Source organism: Aphidius gifuensis, linkage group LG2 (genome assembly GCF_014905175.1).
Source record: "Aphidius gifuensis isolate YNYX2018 linkage group LG2, ASM1490517v1, whole genome shotgun sequence".
Taxonomy (NCBI): Eukaryota; Metazoa; Arthropoda; class Insecta; order Hymenoptera; family Braconidae; genus Aphidius; species Aphidius gifuensis.
The window spans coordinates 24,260,921-24,288,199 of NC_057789.1; the positions used below are offsets into that span (position 1 = coordinate 24,260,921).

At 26.2% G+C, this 27,279-nt stretch overlaps 2 protein-coding genes across 2 annotated transcripts; both read right to left on the minus strand.

Moving 5' to 3' along the window:
- Positions 1 to 4: 4 nt before the first annotated feature.
- On the minus strand, positions 5 to 10,384 carry LOC122850623 (insulin-like growth factor-binding protein complex acid labile subunit). Its single transcript, XM_044149756.1, has 5 exons — positions 9,839 to 10,384; positions 717 to 822; positions 480 to 623; positions 254 to 397; positions 5 to 159 (listed from the first exon to the last, which is right to left on the minus strand). Exons 1-5 carry the CDS (start codon positions 10,382 to 10,384, stop codon positions 5 to 7), a joined length of 1,095 nt encoding a protein of 364 aa, XP_044005691.1.
- Positions 10,385 to 13,028: 2,644 nt separating this feature from the next.
- LOC122850624 (carboxypeptidase N subunit 2-like) lies at positions 13,029 to 26,693 on the minus strand. The gene is made up of 3 exons (XM_044149757.1): positions 26,589 to 26,693; positions 14,930 to 15,026; positions 13,029 to 13,594 (listed from the first exon to the last, which is right to left on the minus strand). Exons 1-3 carry the CDS (start codon positions 26,691 to 26,693, stop codon positions 13,029 to 13,031), a joined length of 768 nt encoding a protein of 255 aa, XP_044005692.1.
- Between the last annotated feature and the right edge of the window lie 586 nt (positions 26,694 to 27,279).

Sequence of the window (27,279 nt, forward strand, 5' to 3'; positions counted from 1 at the left end):
TATGTTACATACTTTCATCGTTTGGTTGTTTGGTAGAATAAGTACTTGTATTATCGACTCGTTTAAATTGGTCAGTTTTGGTGTCACCAGTATTATTTTCAGCATTTGTTTCGTTTTTAACAAGTGGAGAACTTTGAGTCATAATAATTTCTGCTTGTTCTGAAACATACATTTAATCGTAACATGACACTAAAAAAAAAAAAATATATACATATACTTGTTAATTACAATTGGAATAAAATATGTTACTTACTTTCATTTGTTGGGTGTGTGGTAGCATCATTTATTGTATCATTGTTTTTAAATTGGTCAGTTTTGGTATCACCAGTATTATTTTCAACATTCATTTGGTTTTCAACAGGTAAAAAACTTTGAGGCGTAATACTTTTTGTTTTTCCTGAAACATACATTCAATTGTAACATGACATAAAAAAAAATATACTTTTCAATTATAGTTGAAATAAAAAAATGTTACTTACTTTCATCTGTTGGTTGTTCGGTAGAATAATTACTTGTATTATCGACTTGTTTAAAATGGTTAGTTTTGGTAACATCAGTATCATTTTTAGCATTCGTTATGTTTCCTGCAGGTAAAGAACTTTGAGTGGTAATGTCTGGTTGTTCTGAAACAAATTCAATCATGACAATTATTAAACTTTTTCAAGGAAACATTTAAATATATCAAAATTGAAGTTGAAACAAAATATATAACTTGCTTTGAGTTGTTGATTGGTTTTTATTCATGTCATTGTCCGGTCCAATGCTGTTGCCATCTTTTAAATCATCATGATTTGATTGGTCTGCAGGCCTTGTCCATCTCCACTGCAATTATCATTAATTATTTTTTAAATGCATTTGAAATCTCGAATTTTTTTCTAACACAGAGTTATTTTTAAGTAGACCAAACTATAATTGCTAATTACTTCACCGATATATATACATGTACATATATACATAAGTTATTTATATAATGATAATCGAAAGAAACAAGTCGTTAATCACTTAGTCGTTTTTTATTTTTTTGATAAAACTAAATTATCTGTGATGATGTATAAAAAAATAAAAAATAAAATTTCCATTTACAAGAAATTATATAAATATATACCTCATATTATTTTTTACTTGAAATACTAATAAGTAATAACAAAACTTACACGTATAAATTCGGAGATTATATAAAAGTATTGGACAAATTTTATCATAAAATTATATGATAAATATTAAAAAAAATTATTATTTTTAATAATTAACGTATTCATGAATAATATTAATCGAGATTATCTTTATTTTAATAAAGAAAAAAAAAACACTAAGAGTTCTACTGTAAATCATCGATTAAAAAATAAATTGTCCACGTTATCAGTGCCTCGTTGTCATTGAAAATACAATTAATATATAATTTTGTTTTTTTCATTAATTTATATAATTTATTTTGAACAAAAAAAAAATATTATTATTTGTTGGAGCGAAAAACAGAAGTTAATTTTATATACAATTTATTTAAATAATAAATATCATTAAATTATTATTGTGCACGTGAAATATATGTCGCCTTTTTATATTGTCTAATTTATAATTTTTGAATCATATTATTTACACGCGTATTAACATATCAATTAATATTCAGTTTGATAATTTTAACTCACCCCAATGAGACAAACGATGAGGATTGCACTTATGATGCCAATAATGGCTATACAAGTAGACTTCTTCATTCTTTGAGTGATCAATTAGTAATGGTCATGAGTCAACACTGATCACGTCGTATCGAAAATATCTAATGAAGAAAAACAATTTCATTGGATTGCGACAGGTGAAGAAACTATATTTTTAAAACTACGCATGCGTTATTTCTACGTATGTATTATATGATGTTTAGTGGCACTCACAATAGATAAAGAAAAAACAAGATAATAATATTAATTAACTAATTATTATTATTTTTATTTTTAACATATATTGTTCATACACGTATATCAATTTATACTCAGTTTGATAATTTAATTGTAGAATAATTTTTACTCACCCCAATGAGATAAATAATTAGGATTATACCAATTATGCTAATTGTTTTACAGTAGGTAGACTTTTGCAGTGATGAATTAGTAATAGACAGTAGCAGCTACATTGTATAAAAATTACAACGCTCTAACACTTGTAGATAATTGATAAAACTATCAGTGTATTGGTTTTCAAATAAATTAGTTTCTAAATTGTTTTTTTATTTTTTTTGAAATATTCAATTTTATTTTTAGATTTCCTTGAATTCTTATCTATACGTTTTCATATATGAGCTGTATGTTTTTCATCAATACATTTGACCCAAAAAAACAAATAATTGTTTATCTTTTATTTGTAATTTATCAACTTTATATAACAATATTAATTTTGGGATATTTTTTTAAAAATAAATTTATTATAATTTTACCTGAAATATAAACTTTTCATCTCATGATGAATTTGAGTCTAATTTCTTTTTTAAATCTTGAAAGTAATATTTATAGATAAATTTTGTTTTTACTGTTTTTTTTTTGTCGACAGTTTTTTTTCACAATAAATTACTTGTATGAATAATATTATTCAAGACGTTTTTTTTTATTCAAAAAATAAAAACAATATCAATAATCAATACTGGCAAAAAGCATCGTTATCAATTTTTTTTTTTTTTTTTATAAATTAATAGAATTTATTTTAAACAAAAAAAAAAAAATTATTATTATTTGTTGGAGCGAAAAAAAGAAGTGAATTATATACAATTTATTTAAATAATAATTTCCATCAAATTTTTATTTTGCACGTAAAAAATATGTCATTTTTTATATTAACTAATTTATCATTTTAATTTTTAAAACATATTTTATTTTTAAAACTACGCATGCGTTATACAAGTGTCCGACTAATGCTAGAAATATTAGTGTTTCCTATAGCCTTCTTGAATGCCGTACCACTTACTCACGAATTATTCTTTGATGCATACGCGTTAGCTCTGTTCTCACCAAAAATTATTAATTAATAAAGCACACGAAATTAAAGAGAAAAGTTTAATCACCTGTTGCAATCCAAGGAAATTATTTTTACATCACGTCGTCACGTAAAAAGCTGGCTAAATTTTTTTGGCTTTATTCATTACTGCGGTAAGTGATAAATCATCTAATCATTTCAATTTCAAATTACATCAATAGTATATTCGTAAATTAAAATATAAAATATTAAAACTGTGTATATATAGAGTCAATCACGATTATCAAAAAAATGTGGCATATCATTATGTTTCTCGTGGCATTGATGACTCACGTGATTACTTTTTTAGTTTTTAATAAGTAGATACTTCCAAACTTTGGTTTCTTATCGATAGATATTAAAAATAAAATCTAAAAATATATGTGTCATTCAAAAAAAAAAATATTAATGACTAAATACTTATAAATTATAATGTATTTTACATTCTCGTGGATCTATAAAAAATATATTTTTCATGTTCACAATATTTCAATATAAAAATAAATTATTAATTATTATGACGATTTTTTTTTCTTTTATCAAGAAAAAAACATAAATAAAGTTGGATTATTATTATTATATTTTTTATTAAAAATGATTATATTAATTGAATTTTTTTAATATATATAGGGAAAGCGGGGCAAAATGGAACGGCGGGGCAAGATGGAACACCCAAAAAAATATTTTGACTCACATTTTTTTTCATTTTTTCGTCACTCTTTGATTAAAAAAGCCGGAAGAAAATAGATGCAATAAAAAAAAAAATTTTTTGATATGTTTTTTTTTGTTCGTCGAGAAAAATGGTGATAAATTTATTTAAAAGCAATTGTTCGTAATTATAAATGAAGAGAAATAAAAAAAAGTTAATTTTTGTGATTAATATCACATTTTATTAAAAAACGATAAATAAATTTATAATAATAATTTTTTTTTTTAATTTTTAAAAATTATATATGTTTTTTTTATTAATAAGTGAGAAAAACTAATCGGAAAATACTATTGTCACACATCGATTTATATTTTTTCCTTAAGTGTTCCATTTTGCCCCGCTTTCCCTATTGATTTTTCATTATTTATTTTATAATATTTGTTAATAATTATATTGTTATAAACTTATTTTAGACAACGTAATATATGTATTTGTTATCAGCTTACAATAATAATAATGATGATTCATTTTTATTTCATTTTTCAAGTTTTCGAATATCGTTATATTGTGTCATCGCCGCATCATCTCAATCAACAAGTACCCAACAGACGTTGAAGAGTATATTTACTATCAGAGCTGAACATTAACATCTACATATTGGAATAAATAGAATTATTTTTTTAGTTTTTATCAATACGTAAATACTAGTTCTTGAAAATTCTTATCGTAAATGCATTTATTTGATGAATTTTGACTTTCATCTTTTTTATTAATAACGGATATTAATTGCCAGGTAACAGTAAGTTTCCAAATTTGATTAATAAAATTTTACCTTTGTGTTATTAGAACTTAAATATAAAATTTTCAAATATTTATTTATGTTAATTATGTTTTAGTTATGGATACAAATATTTCAAATTCAAGTATTAAAAGCCATAATAAATACTTTTGTAACCAAGAGTCACCTTATTATGATCCAAGAATCGTTGAGTTACTGTCTAATAATGCTGAAAAACATGGAATCTACATTTTTCAGGAAGCATTTACTATTCTTCCAAGAGATTTATTCGATGGCCTCGAGGAACTTCAACTTAAGGAATTAAATATCAGCTATAACAAGCTGACGACACTACCAAAAGATATCTTTAATCCTCTTGATGATCTTCGTAAGTTACACATAAAATCCAACAATTTAAAATATCTAGAGCCGAGTATTTTCTATGATTTATTGCAACTCAAAGAACTTGATCTCAGCGAAAACAAACTGGTAGCATTATCAAAAGATATATTTAATGGTCTACAAGATCTATGTGTCCTACGTTTAAAGTCAAACCAACTGATTTTTCTTGAGCCAGGTATTTTTGATGATCTGTTGAGTCTAAATGATCTTGATATCAGTAAAAACAATCTTATAACTTTATCGAAAGATATATTTAAGAATTTGAAAGAGCTTCGTCATCTTAATTTATATTCAAACAAACTGAACCATCTTGAGTCAGGTTGTTTCAATGGTTTGGCACGACTTGAAGAGCTAAATATTGGAAACAACAGTCTGACAACAATCGCCGAAGGTGTTTTTGATGGTCTCGAAAATCTGCAGATATTATATTTGGATTCAAACATACTGCACAATCTTCAGACAGGGTGTTTTGATGGTTTATTACGACTTCAGGAACTTAATCTCAGCAACAACAGTCTGATAAATTTGTCCAGAGATGTATTAAATGGTCTTAAAAATCTTCAGACACTAAATTTGTTTTCAAACAAACTACAAAATCTTGAGCCGGGATGTTTCACTGGTTTATCACAACTTTACGAGCTCGATATAAGCAAAAACCGATTGATGAATTTGTCCAGAGATATTTTCAATAGTCTTGAAAATCTTAAGAACTTAGATTTATCTTCAAACACTTTATATTTAAGCAATTTTGAGTCAGGTGTTTTTGGTAATTTGTCAAAACTTAAAAGTCTTAGTATCGGCAATAACAGCTTGACAACATTATCAACAAATATATTTAATGGTCTCGAAAAACTTGGTTACCTTTATTTAAATGCAAATGAACTACAAAACCTTGAATCAGGTATTTTCAATGGTTTATCACAACTTAAGCATCTTAATATCAGCAAAAACAGTCTGGTAACATTGTCGAAAGGTGTATTCAAGGATCTACAAAAGCTCAGTATCCTACAGTTAAATTCGAATGAACTACAAAACCTTGATTCAGGTATTTTCAATAATTTAACACAACTTTATAAACTTGATATTAGCGAAAACAAATTGACAACTTTATCAAAAGATGTATTCAATGGTCTACAAAATCTACGCAGCCTATTTTTATGTTCAAATAAACTACAAAACCTTGAATCAGGTATTTTTAATGGTTTATCAAAACTTGAAAATCTTGGTATCATGAACAACAGTCTGGCAACATTGTCCAAAGATGTATTTAATGGTCTTGAAAATCTCTGGAAACTATTATTGCATTCAAACAAACTAGACAATCTTGAGTCAGGGTGTTTCAATGGTTTATCACAACTTCGCGAGCTCGATATAAGCAAAAACAGACTGACAAATTTGTTCAGAGATGTATTAAATAGTCTTGAAAACCTTGAGAAATTAGTTTTAACTACAAACACTTTAAGCAATCTTGAGTCAGGTATTTTCAATAATTTACCAAAGCTCAAAGAACTTCATATCAATGAAAATAAATTGAAAAGGTTACCAAAAAATATATTCAATGGTTTACAAGAGCTTCAGATCCTACATTTAAATTCGAATAAACTAAAAACCATTAAATCAGGTATTTTCAATGGTTTATTACAACTTGTGCTGCTTAATATCAGCGACAACAGTCTGGCAAAATTGCCGAAAGGTGTATTTGATGATCTGCAACAGCTCTGTTACCTAAATTTAAGTTTAAATGATCTACGAAACCTTGAGTCAGGTATTTTCAATAATTTATCAAAACTTTATGAACTTGATATTAGCGAAAACAAACTGACGATTTTACCAAAAGATATATTTAATGGTCTACAAAATGTCTGCATCCTAAATTCAAATTCAATCCGACCGAATTACCTTGAGTCAGGTACTTTTGATTATTTATTAAATTTAAAATATCTTTATGTATCAGTGTTAACAATCTTACTACTATTGTTAATAGTTTTAGTAGTTACCATAATTTATTTATTTATAAAAATTAGACAATCTTGAGCCAGGTTTTTTCAATGGTTTAACAGAATTTTACAAGCTTAACATCAGCGAAAATAATCAGACAACATTGTCCACAGATACATATTTAATAGTCTACAAAAGCTCAGCTGTATACTAAACTCAAATTCAAATGATTTATAAAAAACTTGAGTCATGTATTGTTTATAATTTATCACGCAAAATTAATATTTATCATTGAATGGAACTGTTGGTGTTTGTAATTAATGACCTTGATTTAAATTAATTTCCATGTACTATCAATTTATGAATATTTTATTTGTTGTTGACGTCATACATTTTTGTTTATTCTATAACGTAATATAAAAAACTGAATATTTGTAAAGACCTGCTACAATTTGGTTTATCCAGTCGGATTGTTAATTAAATAAATAACTAAACGTTAGAATTTATATTCAGATATTGATTTATTAATTATATCATGTGCAATTTCTTCAAGTATAAGTTCTCTCTTGTTCCTTTTCAATCACCAACATAATATGTTCTCATTACTCATGGTAGCTCCTGGAAAAAATAAATAACCCACTAGTATTTTTTAGCCAAGCTTGGAGATTGATACTATAAATTAAGCTCAATGAATACCACTACTCGGGCAATTCTCCAAAAAATTTATTTATTTAATAAAAGGTTAAACGAGACACATCCGTGGGAATGATTATGATATTTTTAAATAGAATATCATTGCCATAATAATAAAATATAAAATAAATAAATTAATAAATCAATTAGTTAAAACTAATATGGTTTTTTTTATACAGCCTGCCACGCAGAAGGCGCACGTGGGGTATACCACGAGATAGTTCATAAAATTTTAAGGAAAAAATGTTATTGAATTTTTTGTCTAAGACGCTTTTTGGCTGAGTTATTAACGTTTTAAGTTGACCAATCAGGATCGAGCGTCGCTAATTATTATCATTATGGCGTCAAAACCCATGGGCTCATTAACGCGCGATTTTTTGTTTTAATTAATTTATAATTTTAACGCCAGATGTCGCTGTACCAATTTTCGTTTCAATTATTTTATCACTTTTTGTATTCAAATTTTTTTATCATATTTTGTGATAATTCCAAAAGTGATAAAAAAAATTATCACAAAATGTGATCAAAATTAGCACAAAATGTAATAAAAATGAAAACGTGATAATTTTTATTACATTTTTTTATCATATTTTGTGATAATTCCAAAAGTGATAAAAAAAATTATCACAAAATATGATAAAAAAATGTAATAAAAATGATCACGTTTTCATTTTGATTACATTTTGTGATCATTTTAATTGTAATTGAATTATTAATAATTATCAAAATGAAGGGCATTGTTCGTTTTTAATAATATTATATGAAGTTAATTCATTGTAGGTTTGCTAGTTCATATTTTTTTAAATTAATTTTTTATCTTCGCCTGTAAGATTATTTATTTATTTTATCTTCAACATTGAGCAAATGAAGCTCCGATAAATTAGAGAAAACTTTAATCTTTAATTTATTGAGATTGTTTTCAAGTTTTGATTCAAGTTCTAGATTTTTATTGAAAATATCAATTGGAAGATCTGCCAAACTATTATTAATTTTAACATATATTTATTATGAATATCTAAAACTACAAAATAGATCAACCCATTAACAAATAACAATAGTAGACTGAAGACTATTGTTTGATCCCAAATGCATCGAAAGTAAAGATCCTAATCCGCAGAAGTAAAAAAAAAAAAAATTAAAATGTTTAAATAAATTAAACCCTTATCTCAGAAAAAAAAAAATGAATATGTTTATAAATAAACAAAACAAAGCAATGAAAAGAATAAAAGCAACAACATATTTTTATTTTATTTTTTTTAAATTCAATTTAATTTAAAAAAAAATAAAAAGTTTAAAAAAAAAATTAAAAAAAATAATTTCGAATTTATTAAGTTTAATATTGAAATAAAAAATGTATTAAATTACTTTGGTTTGTTGATTGGTCAGGTCATATTTCAATACACATTTGTTTTCAGATTTTCGATTGGATTGGCAGATTTATTTCCATGCTCTCTTTGAAATTATCACAAAAATCAGTAAAGTTCTAATTATTTATAGCAAATATTTATCGTTAATTATTTTATACATATACACACATCTATATGCAAATCGTTTTGTTCTATTATTTAATTTTTATCGAAATAGACAATTATATAATAATGATTTTATAAATAAAAGTATTGAAGTTGATTTAAATACTTATTTTATAATTTTCTGGGTTTTAAATTTATTAAACTTTGATTAAAAGACTCTGTTAAATTTATTATAAACAATTTACCTATAAAAAAGTATAACAAATCGACTGAACGTATAACTTTTGAGTCTTTTTGCTATTTTTTTCAGCACGAAATAATATCAATATGTTTTTAAAAACATCATTAAATTTATTGAGTATAATAGTAGTCATAAAAAATAAAATTTTCGGACATTATTGTGAATATAAATATGAATCCACATATAAAAAAATATATAAGAAAATTGACCTGAAAGGGTGAATTAAAAAAAAAATATAAATTTTAATGAATTAGGCAATAATTATAGGGTATTTTAAAAGCATAAATTTTATTTGAATAATTTTCAAATGACAAAGATGAACATTATTTTTAATTAAGGTACAAAAATATTCAGATAAAGAAAATGATTTAGTAATATTCTTGAAAAAAAGGGCACGGTTCGTTTTTAATAATATTATATGGAGTAGATTCATCGTAAGTTTGCTGTTTCATATTTTTTAGAATTAATTTTTTATCATCGTTTGTTAGATTAAATTTATTATGTTCAACATTGAGCAAATGAAGCTGCGTCAAATTAGTGAAAACTTTAGGCTTTAATTCATTGAGATTGTTTGAATGTAAATTTAAACATTCGAGTTCTTGATTTTTATTGAAAATATCAATTGGAAGTTCTGTCAAACTATTATTATGAATTTCTAAAAATACCAGATGAATACACCAATTAAAAATAGTAGACTGAAGACTTGTAAGTCTGTTGGATCCCAAATCCACTGTAATTAAAGATTCTAATCCATCAAATATTCCTTGTGGAAGAGATGTTAATTTATTATTATTGATATATAAACTTTTAAGGTTGGACAAGCTCTTGAAAGTATTTTTTTTAAGGAATGTCAGTTTATTTTCTGACAAATCCAACTTAATTAGAGATTTCAATCCATTGAATATTCCTGGTGGAAGAAATGTTAAACTATTATTATCAATATCTAAATCTGTAAGTTTAGACAAGGTATTAAAAGTGTTGAGCTCTAGACTGGTCAGTTTGTTTGAACTTAATTCCAAATCAGTTAGAGATATCAATCCATTGAATATATTTTGTGGAAGAAATCTCAAATTATTATCACTGATATCTAAAGTTTCAAGATTAGACAAACTATTGAAAATATTATTTTCAAGACTTGACAGTTGATTTGATTGTAAATTCAACTCAATTAAAGACTTTAATCCATTCAATGCTCTTTGTGAAATAGACATTAAACGATTATTATTGATCTGTAAAACTATGAGATTGGACAAGCTATTGAAAGTATAATTTTCAAGACTTGTTAGTTTATTTTCTGACAAATCCAACACAATCAGAGATTTCAATTCATTGAATATTCCTTGTGGAAGAGATGTTAAATGATTATGGCTGAGAGATAATTCTTTTATATTGGACAAACTGATAAAAGTGTTGGGCTCAAGGTGAGTCAGATTGTTTGAGTCTAGATTCAAACGAATTAGAGATATTAATCCATTGAATATTCTTTGTGGAAGCGATGTTAATTTATTATTTGAGATATATAAACGATTGAGACTGGTCAATCCATCGAATATTCCTTGTGGAAGAGATGACAAACTATTATTTCTAATACTTAAATGTTTCAGTTTGGACAAGCTTTTGAAAGTCTCAAGCTCCAGGCTGGTCAGATCATTTGAATTCAGATACAAATGAGTTAGAGATATCAATTCATCAAATATTCCTTGTGGTAGAGATGTTAAACTATTTCTACTGATGTATAAAATTTCAAGACTCGATAAACTTGTAAATGTTTTACACTCCAGTTTGGTCAGTTTGTTTGAATCTAATTTCAAATAAGTCAGATGTATTAATCCATTGAATATATCTTGTGGAAGAGATGTTAAACCTCTGTTAGACAAATCAATACTTGACGTGGAAAAATCGTCGCAAACATTTTCCACGTAAAATATAGAAGATATCCAACAAAAGTATTTTCGGTATGTTAGGCCTGAAACATACATTCAATTATAACAATTAAAAAAAAGAAAAAAGAAATATTTTATTGTAAATCAAAGTTGAAATAAAAAGTACAACTTACTTTCAATTGTTGATTGGTTATTCATGTCATTTTTATGTACGATGCTGTCTTCAGCTTCTGAATTATTTGTTTGGATTGGCAAAAATTTCGATTCTCCCTGAAATAATTATATACTTATCAATTTTAATTTCAAGTTAATAATAAATTTTAATGAAATTTGTTAAAATTTAATATTTTGTTAAATTAAATAAAAATTATTTTTGTTTATTCATTTATTATTATTTCAAATATTTGTAACGATATATTGTTTAATTTGAAAGAACGAAAAAATTCGAGCGTGACAAAGATTTGAATTCAGGATTTTCACGTGAAATTTTAGGATGCTGTGATACTAATGGTTTTTTTTTCTAAATAACGGTAAAGAAATATGTCAGTGTTTAACTTGCCGAAACTAGGAAAAATTGAAAAGCTTTGTGGCCTAGAGGTTTAAGGGGATTAAGGCAATTACCCAGAAACAAAAACGACTCTGGTTTCATGGTAAATATCACAGCATCTCAAATTTTTACGTGAAAATCCTTGTCAAGGTATTGCAAGACGATTCACCGAAATTTATTATACAAGTACATTTTATTTAGCTTCAATACATGCACTAATTGAGATGATGCTTAAAGAATTTCTTTTTCGACTGCATATACATTTTATGCATCTAATTATTCTACATTTATATTTTTTTTTAAAGATAAACTATATGCACAATCAGTTTAATAATTAATTTTTCAAATAATTTTAACTCACCCCAATGGGAAAAATAATTAAGACAGCTGCAGTAATTATAAAAATCGTTATATAGGTGAACTTTTTCATCTTTGTAGTGATCGATCAGAAATAATAATCAATACTTAAATCACCCTGAACAAACGTAAATGACAAATCTCAACAGTGGTCAGTTGGTCAGTGGTCACTTGGTCAGTATGAAAAAAAATCCAAAATCATGAAAAATCACGCATGCGTTTTGCAATGTATAATGGTGCCCAACGAAATACAAGTTATTTTCTACCTTACCAATCAACAAAAACGCCAATTTCCCGCCAATTGGCAGGTATTATTTTTTTTTCTATGTGTAATGCAAGTTTTGCTGTTGATCTTGATACTCTTATTAGTCATAATAGATTATTATCTCTTCGACAATGTATTAAAATAAAAACAAAATATTGCTTATTAATAAATATCGATATAAAAATGTATTAACTTACTTTGGGTTGCGTTGATTGGTCAGGTCATATTGCACAGCAATCTATTCAACATAAATTCTGTAAAATTATTCGTAATTAGACTACTTCTGAATGTTTTTTCTAATTTTAAATAGCAAATATTTTTCGTTAATTTTTTTTACATATACACACATCTATATGTAAATCGTTTTGTTCTATATTTAATTGTCAATTGTTTATCATTAAAATGGACAGTAATATAATGAAAATTTGATAAATCAAAGTGTTGGAGTCGAGTTGAATAGTTATTTTATAATTTTCTGGGTTTTAAATTTATTAAACATTGATTAAAAGACTCTGTTGAAAGTTATTATGAATAATTTACCTATAAAATAGTATAACGTATTAACTCGACGTATAACTTTTAAGTCTTTTTGCTATTTTTTTCAGCACGAAATAATGTCAATATGTTTAGACGTCAATATAAATATAAATCCATATGTAAAAAAATATATAAGATAATTCCTGAAAGGATAAATTAGAAAAAATTTAAATTTAAATGAATTGGGCTATAAATATGAGGTTATTTTTTAAGCACAAATTTTATTTGAATAATTTTTAAATGACCAAGATGAACATAATTTTTGATTAAGGTATACGAATATTGAAATGAAATGAACCAATTTGTATTTCATATTCCAGTGATAAAGGGCACTGTTCATTTCTAATAATATTATATGGAGTAGATTCATCGTAACTTTGCTGTTGCATATTGTTTAAAATTAATTTTTTATCATCGTCTGTAAGGCTGAATTTATTATCTTTAATATTGAGCAAATGAAGCTGCATTACATAATCGAAAACTTCAGGCTTTAATTCATTGAGATTGTTTGATTGTAAACATAAAAATTGAAGAGCATAGTTTTCAAAGAAAATATAAGTTGGAAGATCTGTTAGATTATTATTATGAATATCTAAAACTCTGAGATTGACCAAGTCATCGAAAATATTAGATTCCTCTTCATCAATTATTCCTTGTGGAAGAGTTGTTAAATTATTATTACTAATAGATAAAATTTCAAGATTGTACAAATTATGAAAGGTATTAAGCTCTAGACTGGTCAGTTTATTTGTATCTAATTTCAATCGACGTAGAGATTTCAATTCACTGAATATATTTTGTGGAAGAGATGTTAAATTATTATTACCAATATCTAAATCGATAAGATAAATCAACTCATTGAAAATATTAGAGGGAAGACTTGTCAGTTTGTTGGATCGCAAATTTAAAAAAATTAAAGATATCAATTTATTAAATATTCCTTGTGGAAGAGATGTTAAGTTTATATTTTTGATGTATAAATGGGTGAGATTTGACAAGCTATTAAAAATATCAGGTTTAAGACTTGTAAGTTTATTTGATGATAAATCCAACGATTTTAGAGACTGCAATTCATTAAATATTCCTTGTGGAAGAAATGTTAAATTATTATAACTGATATCTAAATTAGTAAGACTGGACAAGCCATGAAAAGTATTATTTTCCAGACTTGAAAGTTTGTTAGAATTTAATTTTAAATGGTTTAGAGATATTAATTTATTGAATATTCCTTGTGGAAGGGATGTTAAGTTTATATTTTTGATGTATAAATGGGTGAGATTGGACAAGCTATTAAAAGTGTTAAACTCCAGACTGGTCAGTTTATTTGATGATAAATCCAACCATTCTAGAGACTGTAATTCATTAAATATCCCTTGTGGAAGGAATGTTAAATTATTATAACTGATATCCAGAGTTTCAAGATTGGACAAGCCGTGAAAAGTATTATTTTTCAAACTTGACAGTTTGTTTAAATCTAATTTTAAATTAGTTAGAGATATCAATTTATTAAATATTCCTTCTGGAAGCGATGATAACCTATTTCTTCTGATATTTAAGTGTGTCAGTTTGGACAAGCTATTAAAAGTATTATTCTCAAGACTTATCAGTTTGTTTGAATCTAGATGCAAACTAGTTAAAGATATCAATCCTTTAAAAATATCTTGTGGAAGATGTGTTATACTATTGTTCGTGATCGTCAGAAGATCCAGTTCAGACAAACTATTAAAAGTGTTCAGCTCCAGACTGGTCAGTTTGTTTGAATCTAATTCCAAATAAATAAGAGATACCAATCCATTGAATACTCCTTGTGGGAGAGATGTTAAACTATTATCACGGATACGTAACTTTTCCAGCTTGGACACACTATTAAAAGTTTTAGGTTCCAGACTGGTTAGTTTGTTTGAATCTAAATCCAAAATAACCAGAGATTTCAATTCATTGAATATTCCTTCTGGAAGAGATGTTAAACCTCTGCTAGACAAATCAATATTTGAGGTTGCAGAAGCATTACAAACTTTTTCCATGTAAAATACAGAAGATGTATTACAAAAGTATGTTTTGTATGTTAGTGCTGAAACAAACACGCAATTATAACAATTAAAAATAAAAATACGAAAAAAATAATGTTTGCTTATTAATTGAAGATAAAATAAAAAGTATAACTTACTTTCAATTGTTGATTGGTTATTCATGTCATTTTTCTGTACGATGCTGTCTTTAGCTTCTGAATTATTTGTTGGGGTTGGCAAAAATTTCGATGCTCCCTGGAATAATTATGTACTTATAAATTAAAATAAATTTATTTAAAATTTTTTTCTAATTTCGTTTTCAAGTCAATAATAAAATTTAATGAAATTCGTTAGAGTTGAATATTTTGTTGAATTAAATAAAAATTATGTTTTATGTTTATTCAATTAATATTATTTTAAATATTCATAAATTTTAAAAGAAATATTTTTCTTGGGCCAGGATTTTCACGTGAAATTTCACGATGCTGTGATATTGATGGTTTTTTTTTAAATAACGGGAAAAAAAGACGTCGAAGTTTAACTTGTCGAAGCTAATAAAAATTGAAAAGCCATGTTGCCTAGAACATTAAGGGACCTAGGTGAATTCAGTTCCGTGGCACCCCATGGTTACCCCCTGGGCCATTGTTTTCCGACCGTTTATATACATTAGAATGTGTACCTGGTCACATCTGGTGGAACTGAATTCACCGTTTCCCACATTAAGGGCAATGAAGGGGATTAAGGCAGTTACCAAGAAAGGAAAACGACTTGGGTTTCATGCTAAATATCACAGCATCTCAAAATTCTACGTGAAAATCCTTGTCAAGGTATTGCTAGACGATTCGGCAAAGTTTATTATACAAGTACATTCAATTTAGTACACGTACATTATTCAAGATTGTATTAATTATCAAGTTGATTGTGTATATAGTTTATATATTTGAAAAAAGTATAAAGGTTTAATAATTAGATGTATAAATTTTATATAGATGTACTAGTACCTTTAGAATTTAATGTACCTTTATATTTTTTTTTAAATATTTATAAACTATATACACAATCAACTTGATAATTAATTTTTTAAAAAATTTATACTCACCCCAATCGGATAAATAATTAAGACAGCTGCAGTAATTACAACAATCGTTATATAGGTAAACTTCTTCATTCTTGTAGTGAATAATAATCAATACCTAAATCACTCTGAACAAACGTAAATGACATTCGGCGAATTTCAATAGTGGTCACTGCTCACTGTGTTCACTTTGTCCGACTTGGTCGACTTGGTCAGTATAAATAAAAAATCTAAATCATGAAAATCACGCATGCGTTGTGCAAGGTATCATGGTGCCCAATACAAAACGAGATATATTTTCTACCTTACCAATTAACAAAAACACCAATTTCCCGCCAATTCATAGTTTTCTTTTTTTTCTTTGTGTGTTGCAGGTCTTGTTGTTGATCTTGATACGCATATCAGTCATAATAGATTATTATTTCTTCGACAATGTATTATAATAAAAACAATACACTTGCTCATTTATTAATATCGAAATGAAAAATGTATTAACTATTACTTTGGTTGTCGATTGGTCAAGTCATATTTCGACACACATCTGATTCCAGAATTCTGATTGGATTGGCCACGTTATTTTCACGCTCTCTCTAAAGTCATCACAACAATCGATTAAAAATAAATGCAGTTAAATTATTCTTAATTAGGCTGTTTCGAAATATTTTTTCTAATAATTATTATATTTAGTAATCATTTTTCGTTAATTTTTTTTTACTTATACACACATAAATATATACAACCTTTTGCGTTGTATTTAATTTTCAAATGTTTATCTTAAAAATAGACAGTTATATATTAATGATTTGAAAAATAAATTTTGATTTTATTAAACTTTACATTTTTTTAGTCCTTTTGCTATTTTCTTCAGCACGGAATAATGTGAATACATTTATATGTCCTTTTCAAATATATTATCATGTTTAATAAGTAATCATAATCAAAAAAAAAAAAAATCCAAACACTATTGTAGAAAAATTAGATTATAATTATAACTAGAAAAAATATTCAGAAGTAGCCTAATTGAGAATAATTTTACTGAATTTATTTTTAATGGATTACTGTGATAATTTTAAGGAGAGCCATTCCAAATCGAAAATCTGGTAACAGATATGTATCAAAATATGACCCGACCAATCAACGCAACCCAAAATAAGTTAATACATTTTTTATATCGATATTTAAAAAAAAGCTACCAATTGGCGGGAAATTAGTGTTTTCGTTAATTGGTAAGGTAGAAAATATCTTGTCATTCGTTGAGCATCATTATACCTTGCACAACGCATGCGTGATTTTCATGATTTGGATTTTTTATTTATACTGACCAAGTCGACCAAGTCAGACAAAGTTAACACAGTGACCAGCAGTGACCAGTGACCACTATTGAGATTTGTCATATGTCATTTACGTTTGTTCAGGGTGATTTAAGTATTGATTATTATTTCTGATCGATCACTACAAAGATGAAAAAGTTCACGTATATAACGATTGTTGTAATTACTGCAGCTGTCTTAATTATTTGTCCAATTGGGGTAAGTGAAAATTATTTAAAAAATTAATTATCAAGTTGATTGTGTATATAGTTTATATATATGTTTAAAAAAATATAAAGGTATATTACATTCCAAAGGTACTAGTACGTTCTATGTTAAATTTATACATTTAATTATTAAACCTTTATACTTTTTTCAAATATATAAACTATATATACACAATCAACTTCATAATTATTACAAGCTTGAATAATGTACTTGTACTAAATAGAATGTACTTGTATAATAAACTTTGCCGAATCGACTAGCAATACCTTGACAAGGATTTTTACGTAGAGTTTTAAGATGCTGTGATATTTACCATGAAACCCGAGTCGTTTTCTCTTTCTTGGTAGCTGCCTAAATCCCCTTCATTGCCATTGATGTTCCAGGCCACATGGCTTTTCAATTTTTCATAGCTTCGACAAGTTAAACACTGACGACCTTTTTTACCGTTATTCAAAAGAAAACCATTAGTATCACAACGTCGTGAAATTTCACGTGAAAATCCTGGCCCTAAATCCTTGTCGCGTCTAAATATTTTCTTTTTTTTGAAATGGAAAAATATTTCTTTTAAAATTTATAAATATTTAAAATAATAATTATTGAATAAATAAAATATAATTTGTATTCAATTCAACAAAATATTGATTTTTAACGAATTTCATTAAATTTTATTATTGACTTGAAATCGAAAATAAAAAAAAAATTTTAAATAAATTTATTTTAATTTCTAAGTACATAATTATTTCAGGGAGAATCGAAATTTTTGCCAACCCCAACAAACAATTCAGAAACTGAAGACAGCATCGTACAGAAAAATGACATGAATAACCAATCAACAATTGAAAGTGAGTTATACTTTTTATTTTATCTTCAATTAATAAGCAAACATTATTTTTTTCGTATTTTTATTTTTAATTGTTATAATTACGTGTTTGTTTCAGCACTAACATACAAAACATACTTTTGTAATACATCTTCTGTATTTTACATGGAAAATGTTTGTAATGATTTTCCAACCTGGACTATTGATTTGTTCAACAGAAGTTTAACATCTCTCCCACAAGGAGTATTTGATGGATTGACATCTCTACTTGTTTTGGATTTAGATTCAAACAAACTGACCAGTCTGGAGCCTGAAACTTTCAATAGTTTGTCCAAACTCAAGTATCTAAGGATAGACAACAATAATATAACACATCTTCCACAAGATATTTTCAAAAAATTGATATCTTTAACTCGTTTAAATCTAGATTCAAACAAACTGACCAGTCTTGAAACCAATACTTTTAATAGTTTGTCTAATCTCGTTAGTTTACTTATCAGTCATAATAGTTTATCATCTCTTCCACAAGGAATCTTTGATGGATTGACAAATCTCAACCTTTTACATCTCAGAAAGAATAGTCTAACATCTCTTCCAAAAGGAATATTCGATAAATTAATATCTCTCACTCATTTGTATCTGGATGCAAATAATCTGACTCATCTCGAGCCCAACACCTTTGATAACTTGTCCAATCTGGTAAAGTTGAATCTCAGTTATAATAGTTTAACATCCTTTCCACAAGGAATATTCAATGGATTAAAGTCTCTTAATTCGTTGGATTTATCATCAAATAAACTGACAAGTCTTGATTCTGATATTTTTAATAGCTTGTCTAAACTGAAACATTTATACATAAAAAATAATAACTTAGCATCTCTTGAACATGAAGTATTTAATAAATTGAAAGTTTTATCACTTTTACATTTGCGATCTAACCAACTCACAAGTCTTCCGTCTAATATTTTCGATAGGTTGAATCATCTTCGTGATTTAGATATTGGTAATAATAATTTAACATCTCTTCCACAAAATATATTCAGTGACTTATCTCTAATTCGGTTGAAATTAGATACAAATAAACTGACCAGTCTAGAGCTTAATACCTTTGATGGCCTGTACTTCCTTGAAATTTTATCTATTAGTAATAATAATTTAACAACTCTTTCACAAGGAATAATTAATGACTTGATCAATCTTAAAGTTTTAGATATTCATAATAATAATTTGACAGATCTTCCAATTAATATTTTTTATAAAAATGATTATCTAGAATCTTTATGTTTACAATCAAACAATTTCACTAAATTAAAGCCTGAAGTTTTCACTGATTTAAGCTATCTTCATTTGCTCAATATTGAAGATAATAAATTCAGCCTTACAGATGATGATAAAAAATTAATTTTAGAAAGAATGAAACGGCGAAATTACGATGAATCTACTCCATATAATATTATTAGAAACGAACAGTGCTCATTATCACTGAAACATATATATGTAGCATAACTGAATCTTTCATTTTCTTTGAATATTCTTGTACCTTAATTAAAAATTATGTTCATTTTTGTCAGTTAAAAATTATTCAAATAAAATTTGTGCTTTAAAAATAACCTCATAATTATTGTCTAATTCATTAAAATTTATATTTTTTTTAATTAATCCTTTCAGGTCAATTACGAAGGCTAGAAGCCATAGGCTCAGCCGCAGTCTTGAATTCATCGGCGAAAAAAAAAAAACGCTCATAACTTACGAACTAAGTGACCAAGAGACTTCGTACTAGGCTCAAAAGAAGCGCATTAAAAAACTCTCTCGCCCGCATAATGGATTTTTTCCCCTATCTATAATAGTTTTTGAGGAAAAAAAAAAAAAATTCAAAATTCGACAAAAAATTCGGATATTTAATTTTTTTGCTCGAAAACTTTATACTCCCTATCTTGATTATAACAAAAGTTATGGCTCGCCGAAAAAAAAATAAAAAAAACGGTTAAAATATGTTTAAGAAATAAAAATAACAATGGCCCTAGCCGGAGTATTGAAAATTTCTAATTTTCAACGGGTAACGCTGGCCACATGCCCCAACAAATCTTACCAGGTCTTTTTTCTTATATATTTTTTTACATGTGCAGGATTCATATTTATATAGACAACTAAACATTATACTGACATTATTTTGTGATAAATGAAATAGCAAAAACACTCGAAAGTTATAAGTTGGGGTAATTTTTTATACTATTTTATAGTGAAATTATTTATATAATAAATTTAACAGTCAGAAAATTATGTAAAAAATTATAAAAAACATTCAGAAGTAGTTTAATTATGAATAATTTTACTAAATTTATGTTCAATAGATTACTGTGATAATTTTAAAGAGAGCGTTGAAATGAATCTGCCAATCCACATCGAATATCTGGAAACAGATATGTATCGCAATATGACCTGACCAATCAACGCAACCCAAAGTAAGTTAATACTTTTTTTATATCGATATTTATTAATAAGCAATATTTTGTTTTTATTTTAATACATTGTCGAAGAGATATTAAACTATTATGACTGATATGAGTCCCAAGATCAACAACAAGACCTGCAGGACACAGAGAAAAAGAAAAGCTACCAATTGGCGGGAAATTAGTGTTTTCGTTAACTGGTAAGGTAGAAATGATCTTGTTATTTGTTGGGCACCATTACACATTGCACGACGCATGCGTGAATTTTCATGATTTTGGATTTTTTTTTTATACTGTCCAAGTGACCACTGACCAACTGACCACTATTGAGATTTGTCATATGTCATATACGTTTGTTCAAGGTGATTTAAGTATTGATTATTATTTCTGATCGATCACTACAAAGATGAAAAAGTTCACCTATATAACGATTTTTATAACTACTGCAGCTGTCTTGATTATTTGTCCCATTGGGGTGAGTTAGAATTATTTAAAAATTTAATTATTAAACTGATTGTGCATATAGTTTATATTTAAAAAAAATATAAGGGAATAATAATTAGATGTATAAATTTTTTATGCAGTCGAAATAGAAATTCTTTTGGCATCATGTCATGTGCATGTATTGAAGCTAAATAGAAATTACTTGAATAATATAAATTCCGATAAACAGTCTAGCAATACCTCGACAAGGATTTTCACGTGAAATTTCAAGATGCTGAAGTGCATACATATTTCATATTTAAAAAAAAATATATAAAAGTATAATAATTAGATGCATAAAATGTGTATGCAGTCGAAATAGAAATTCTTTAGGCATCATCTCAATTAGTGCATGTATTGAAGCTAAATAAAATGTACTTGTATAATAAATTTCGGTAAATCGTCTTGCAATACCTTGACAAGGATTTTCACGTAGAAATTTGAGATGCTGTGATATTTACCATGAAACCAGAGTCGTTTTTTTTTCTGGGTAATTGCCCTAATCCCCTTAATCCTCCAGGCCACAAAGCTTTTCAATTTTTCCTAGTTTCGGCAAGTTAAACACTGACATTCTTCTTTACAGTTATTTAGAAAAAAAAACCATTAGTATCACAACGTCGTGAAATTTCACGTGAAAATCCTGGCCCTGAATTCTTGTCGCGTCTAAATATTTTCGTTTTTTCGAGATTGAAAAATATTTCTTTTAAAATTTTTAAAATTTATAAATATTTAAAATAATATTAATTGAATAAATAAAATAGGTATAATTTGTATTCAATTCAGCAAAATATTGATTTTTAACGAATTTCATTAAATTTTATTATTGACTTGAAATCGAAAATAAAAAAAAAATTTTAAATAAATTTATTTTAATTTATAAGTACATAATTATTCCAGGGAGCATCGAAATTTTTGCCTACCCCAACAAATAATTCAGAAGCTGAAGACAGCATCGTACAGAAAAATAACATGAATAACCAATCAACAATTGAAAGTAAGTTATACTTTTTATTTTATCTGCAATTAATAAGCAAACATTATTTTTTTCGTATTTTTATTTTTAATTGTTATAACTGCGTGTTTGTTTCAGCACCAACATACAAAACATACTTTTGTAATACATCTTCTGTATTTTACATGGAAAATGTTTGTAATGATTTTCCAACCTGGACTATTGATTTGTTCAACAGAAGTTTAACATCTCTCCCACAAGGAATATTCGATAAATTAATATCTCTAAATGATTTGTACCTGGATGCCAATAATCTGACTCACCTCGAGCCCAACACTTTCGATAACTTGTCCAATCTGAGAGAGTTAAAGATCAGTTATAATAGTTTAACATCCCTTCCACAAGGAATATTCAATGGATTAGAGTCTCTTAATTCGTTGGATTTATCATCAAATAAACTGACAAGTCTTGATTCTGATATTTTTAATAGCTTGTCTAAACTGAAACATTTATACATCACAAATAATAACTTAACATCCCTTGAACATGAAGTATTTAGTGAATTGAAATCTTTAACACTTTTACATTTGCGATCCAACAAACTGACAAGTCTTCCGTTTAATATTTTCAATGAGTTGATCCATCTTATCGATTTAGATATTAGTCATAATCATTTAACATCTCTCCCACAAAGTATATTCAGTGAATTGAAATCTCTACGTCGATTGAAATTAGATACAAATAAACTGACTAGTCTACAGTTTGGTACATTTCATAAATTGTACAATCTGAAAGTTTTATCGATTAGTAATAATAATTTAACAACTCTTCCACAAGGAATACTTGATGAAGAAGATTCTAATATTTTCGATGACTTAGTCAGTCTCAGAGTTTTAGATATTCATAATAATAATCTGACAGATCTTCCAACTTATATTTTCTTTGAAATTCATAATCTGGAATCCATATGTTTACAATCAAACAATCTCAATGAATTAAAGCCTGAAGTATTCTATGATTTAATGCAGCTTCGTTTGCTCAATATTGAAGATAATAAATTCAGCCTAACAGACGATGATAAAAAATTAATTTTAAACAATATACAACAGCAAAATGACGATGAACCTACTCCATATAATATTATTAGAAACGAACAATGCTATTTATCACTGAAATATGTGTCTAACTAAATTCTTTATTTATTTTGAATATTTTTGTACCTCAATTCAACCATTCATTCATTAATACCTGATGTAAAACGATACGAATCACTGTATTTTAAAATATATATTATTAAAAATAAAGAAAAATAAAAAAAAATATAGTATATTTTGATTCAATTGCCAGAGTAGATAGTATCCAATTTTTATCAACTAAAATATAAGAAATCTGTTCTCAAACGTAATATAGGTATAAATTAAGAACAAAAAATGTTTTAAAAAAATTATTAAATATAAAAAAAATTAAATAAATTTGAAAAAAATAATAATTGCATATACTTAGTGTTTCCCACACCTGCTCTATAAAAAAAGATGGAATGATTTAAAGAGATAGAATCAATTGGCTCATGCTAACACCTAGAATTTACAACTTTATACTTGATGATATACCACGCACTGTAATAACGCATATAATATACTTTCTCCCTTCAACAAATAATTTTTTTTGTCTATTATATTTTTTATTTTAAATACAATGATAATAATTATATTCATTTATTATATTTTTTAATTAACAACACAAATAAGCACCGCATGGATACAATTTATTTATTTATTTACTCTTAATAATGTTAATTATTAATGTTAATTATTCAAAAAAAATATGAAAAATAAATTAAATTATTATTTTCAGAATAACATAAATAATTAAAACAAAAAATTTTTTTTTATTATTATTAATTAGTTTATCAAATTATTTTTTTTTGCAGATGGTGCAGTACATATTCATCATTAAATGATAATATCTGTAAATTATTATTTCAAATAATTCTATAATTTCCTTGCATATGTTTTTTAATTTTTTTTAAATTATTTTTCCTTACAATTTTTTATTTTTTATAATTTAATATTATAAGTACTATAAATGTGAAAATTCGTGCAAAAGAAAAAATATTCAATAAAATTTTACAAATTACTGGCATAAAATTAGAAATATTCTTTTTAAAATATATACAGAGTATTATGAGCACGTGATTATGATTATGATGTTCATAGTTATCGAATGTTTGACAGTGTATAACTTCCTGTTGAATTCACGAGTCTAGAAATATTATACAAAGTTTGAAATAAGAAAGACGATGATAGCTCTTTTAAAACAGAAAACAAAGTTATTTATTACAATAAAAATAATGAATTATTTAGTAAAATCATGTATACAATATAATAACAAAAAAATAAGTATTTAATTATTAATTTTTCATCTCTGTTTCATTATATGTAAAAAATTACAAATAACAACATATTGAAAATCATTTAATATTAATCTAAAACTTGTTTACCTATGTATACCCTGGTGAAAATATTTCTCCGAATTTTTCTGAATTTCTCCGTGATTACTTCGAATTTCTCCGCGGTTACTCTGAATTTCTCCGCGATTACCCCGAATTTCTCCCAAATTGCAACGAATTTCTGCCCATTGTACGTTCGACGTAATGTCAAAACTTACCGCGCCGTACCATTCCGCCAGGGTAATTCTAAAAATGAACGAAAAGAAATAAATCTTATTAGATGTTTAAATTTCGTTGATATTAAAATCACTAATAAAGTATTTTGAAAAAAAAGATTAACATGTGTGATGTTATCATCAACAAAAAGTTAGACACAAAAACCTTGAATATTAATCTTCTGATAATAAATTATCAACTAATTTTGTACTTCCATAAAAAATAAGTAAACAAATCAGAAAAACCAGAAGAAAGACCAAATGAACAAATTGATGATATTCCAGAAGAATCAGAAGAATCTGAAGATGATGATGCATGATAATAATAATACTGCGGATGATTCTGACATGGAATAAAATTTTATTTAAAATTGTTATGCTAAGTTTTTTCTATATAAAATAAAAACAAATAAATGAATGAATAAGATGAAGAAAAAATAAAAAAAAAAGGTGCTTTGAATTTAAATTAATAATATTATATTTATTTATTGCTGATAATATTTATTTATTTGTAATAAAAAAATGATAAATAAATTATACAAGTACATTACATGTATTTCGATGATGTTTATAATTATTTAAATATTAAAAATGTGCTGCAATTGAAGGATTTTCAATTGAAAATACATGGTGGTGTAAATCTAACAAAACGAATGGTATTTATATGTTGATGAAAAAGTTATCAGTATGCCAAGAAATACAACAAAATAACCAAACCAATCAACAATTGAATCAATATTATACTTGTATCTTTTTCAGCAATTGCAATTGGTCCTGATTGAACTGATTTATATGTTGATAAAATATCATAATATGTATGGTGATCCCTGATGAAAATATTTCTCCGAATTTTTCCGAATTTCTCCGCGATTACTCCGAATTTTTCCCAAATTGACTCATGCTCGTCGTTGATTTCGGAAGAATTTCTCCGCGGTAGAATTTTTTTTTTTTACATGTTTCTCCGCGTATGTTTAATTGCGGAGAAATATTTACGAAGGTTCTCTTAGCCAAGTTGATTCGAAGAAACGGCGGAAAAATTTCTCCTCGTCGTTAATTTTAGAAAAAATTTCTCAGCAACAAAATTATTTTTTCACCCGGTTGGAGAAATGGCGGACAAATCTCTCCACCATTTGTTCAATTTTTTTCCAACTTTTCCAATTTTCAATTTTTCCAAACGAAAATGACTAATTATTAATTGTTACATAACGCAAAGCATATTTACTGAGTTATAAATTTATTAAACTATTTGATTAGAAAACTGTTAAATTCTTTACTATTATCTTTAGCACAAAATAATGTCAATATAAATAAGAATCTACATGTAAAAAATATATAAGAAAATTGACCTGAAAGGATCAATTAAAAAAAATATAAATTTCAATGAATTAGGCAATAACTATAAGGTCATTTTTAGAACACAAATTTTATTTTATAATTTTTAAATGACAAAGATGAACAAAATTTTTAATTGGGGTACAAGAATATTCAAAGGAAATAAAGGACTTAGTTATATATACATATTTCAGTGATAATTGATTGATAATTGATTAATTAGCATTGTTCGTTTCTAATAATATTATATGGAGTAGATTCATCGTAATTTTGCTGTTGCATATTGTTTAAAATTAATTTTTTATCATCGTCTGTTAGGCTGAATTTATTATCTTCAATATTGAGCAAACGAAGCTGCATTAAATCATAGAATACTTCAGGCTTTAATTCATTGAGATTGTTTGATTGTAAACATAAAATTCCAGATCATGAATTTCAAAGAAAATATAAGTTGGAAGATCTGTCAGATTATTATTATGAATATCTAAAACTCTAAGACTGACCAAGTCTTCGAAAATATTAGAATCCTCTTCATCAAGTATTTCTTGTGGAAGAGATGTTAAAATATTATTACTAATAGATAAAATTTCATTCGTCGCTGTGGTCATTTTGTCTGACTTGGTCGACTTGGTCAGTATAAATAAAAAATCTAAATCATGAAAATCACGCATGCGTTGTGCAAAGTATCATGGTGCCCAATACAAATCGAGATATTTTCTACCTTACCAATTAACAACATAAACGCCAATTTCCCGCCAATTCATAGTTTTCTTTTTTTTCTTTGCAGGTCTTGTTGTTGATCTTGATACTCATATCAGGCATAATAGATTATTATTTCTTCGACAATGTATTATAATAAAAACAATACACTTGCTCATTTATTAATATCGAAATGAAAAATGTATTAACTATTACTTTGGTTATCGATTAGTCAAGTCATATTTCGACCCACATCTGATTCCAGAATTCCGATTGTATTGGCCACGTTATTTTCACGCTCTCTCTAAAGTCATCACAACAATCGATTAAAAATAAATGCAGTTAAATTATTCTTAATAAGGCTGTTTCGAAATATTTTTTCTAATAATTATTATATATAGCAAATATTTTTCGTTAATTTTTTTTACTTATACACACATAAATATATACAACCTTTTCCGTTGTATTTAATTTTCAAATGTTTATCTTAAAAAT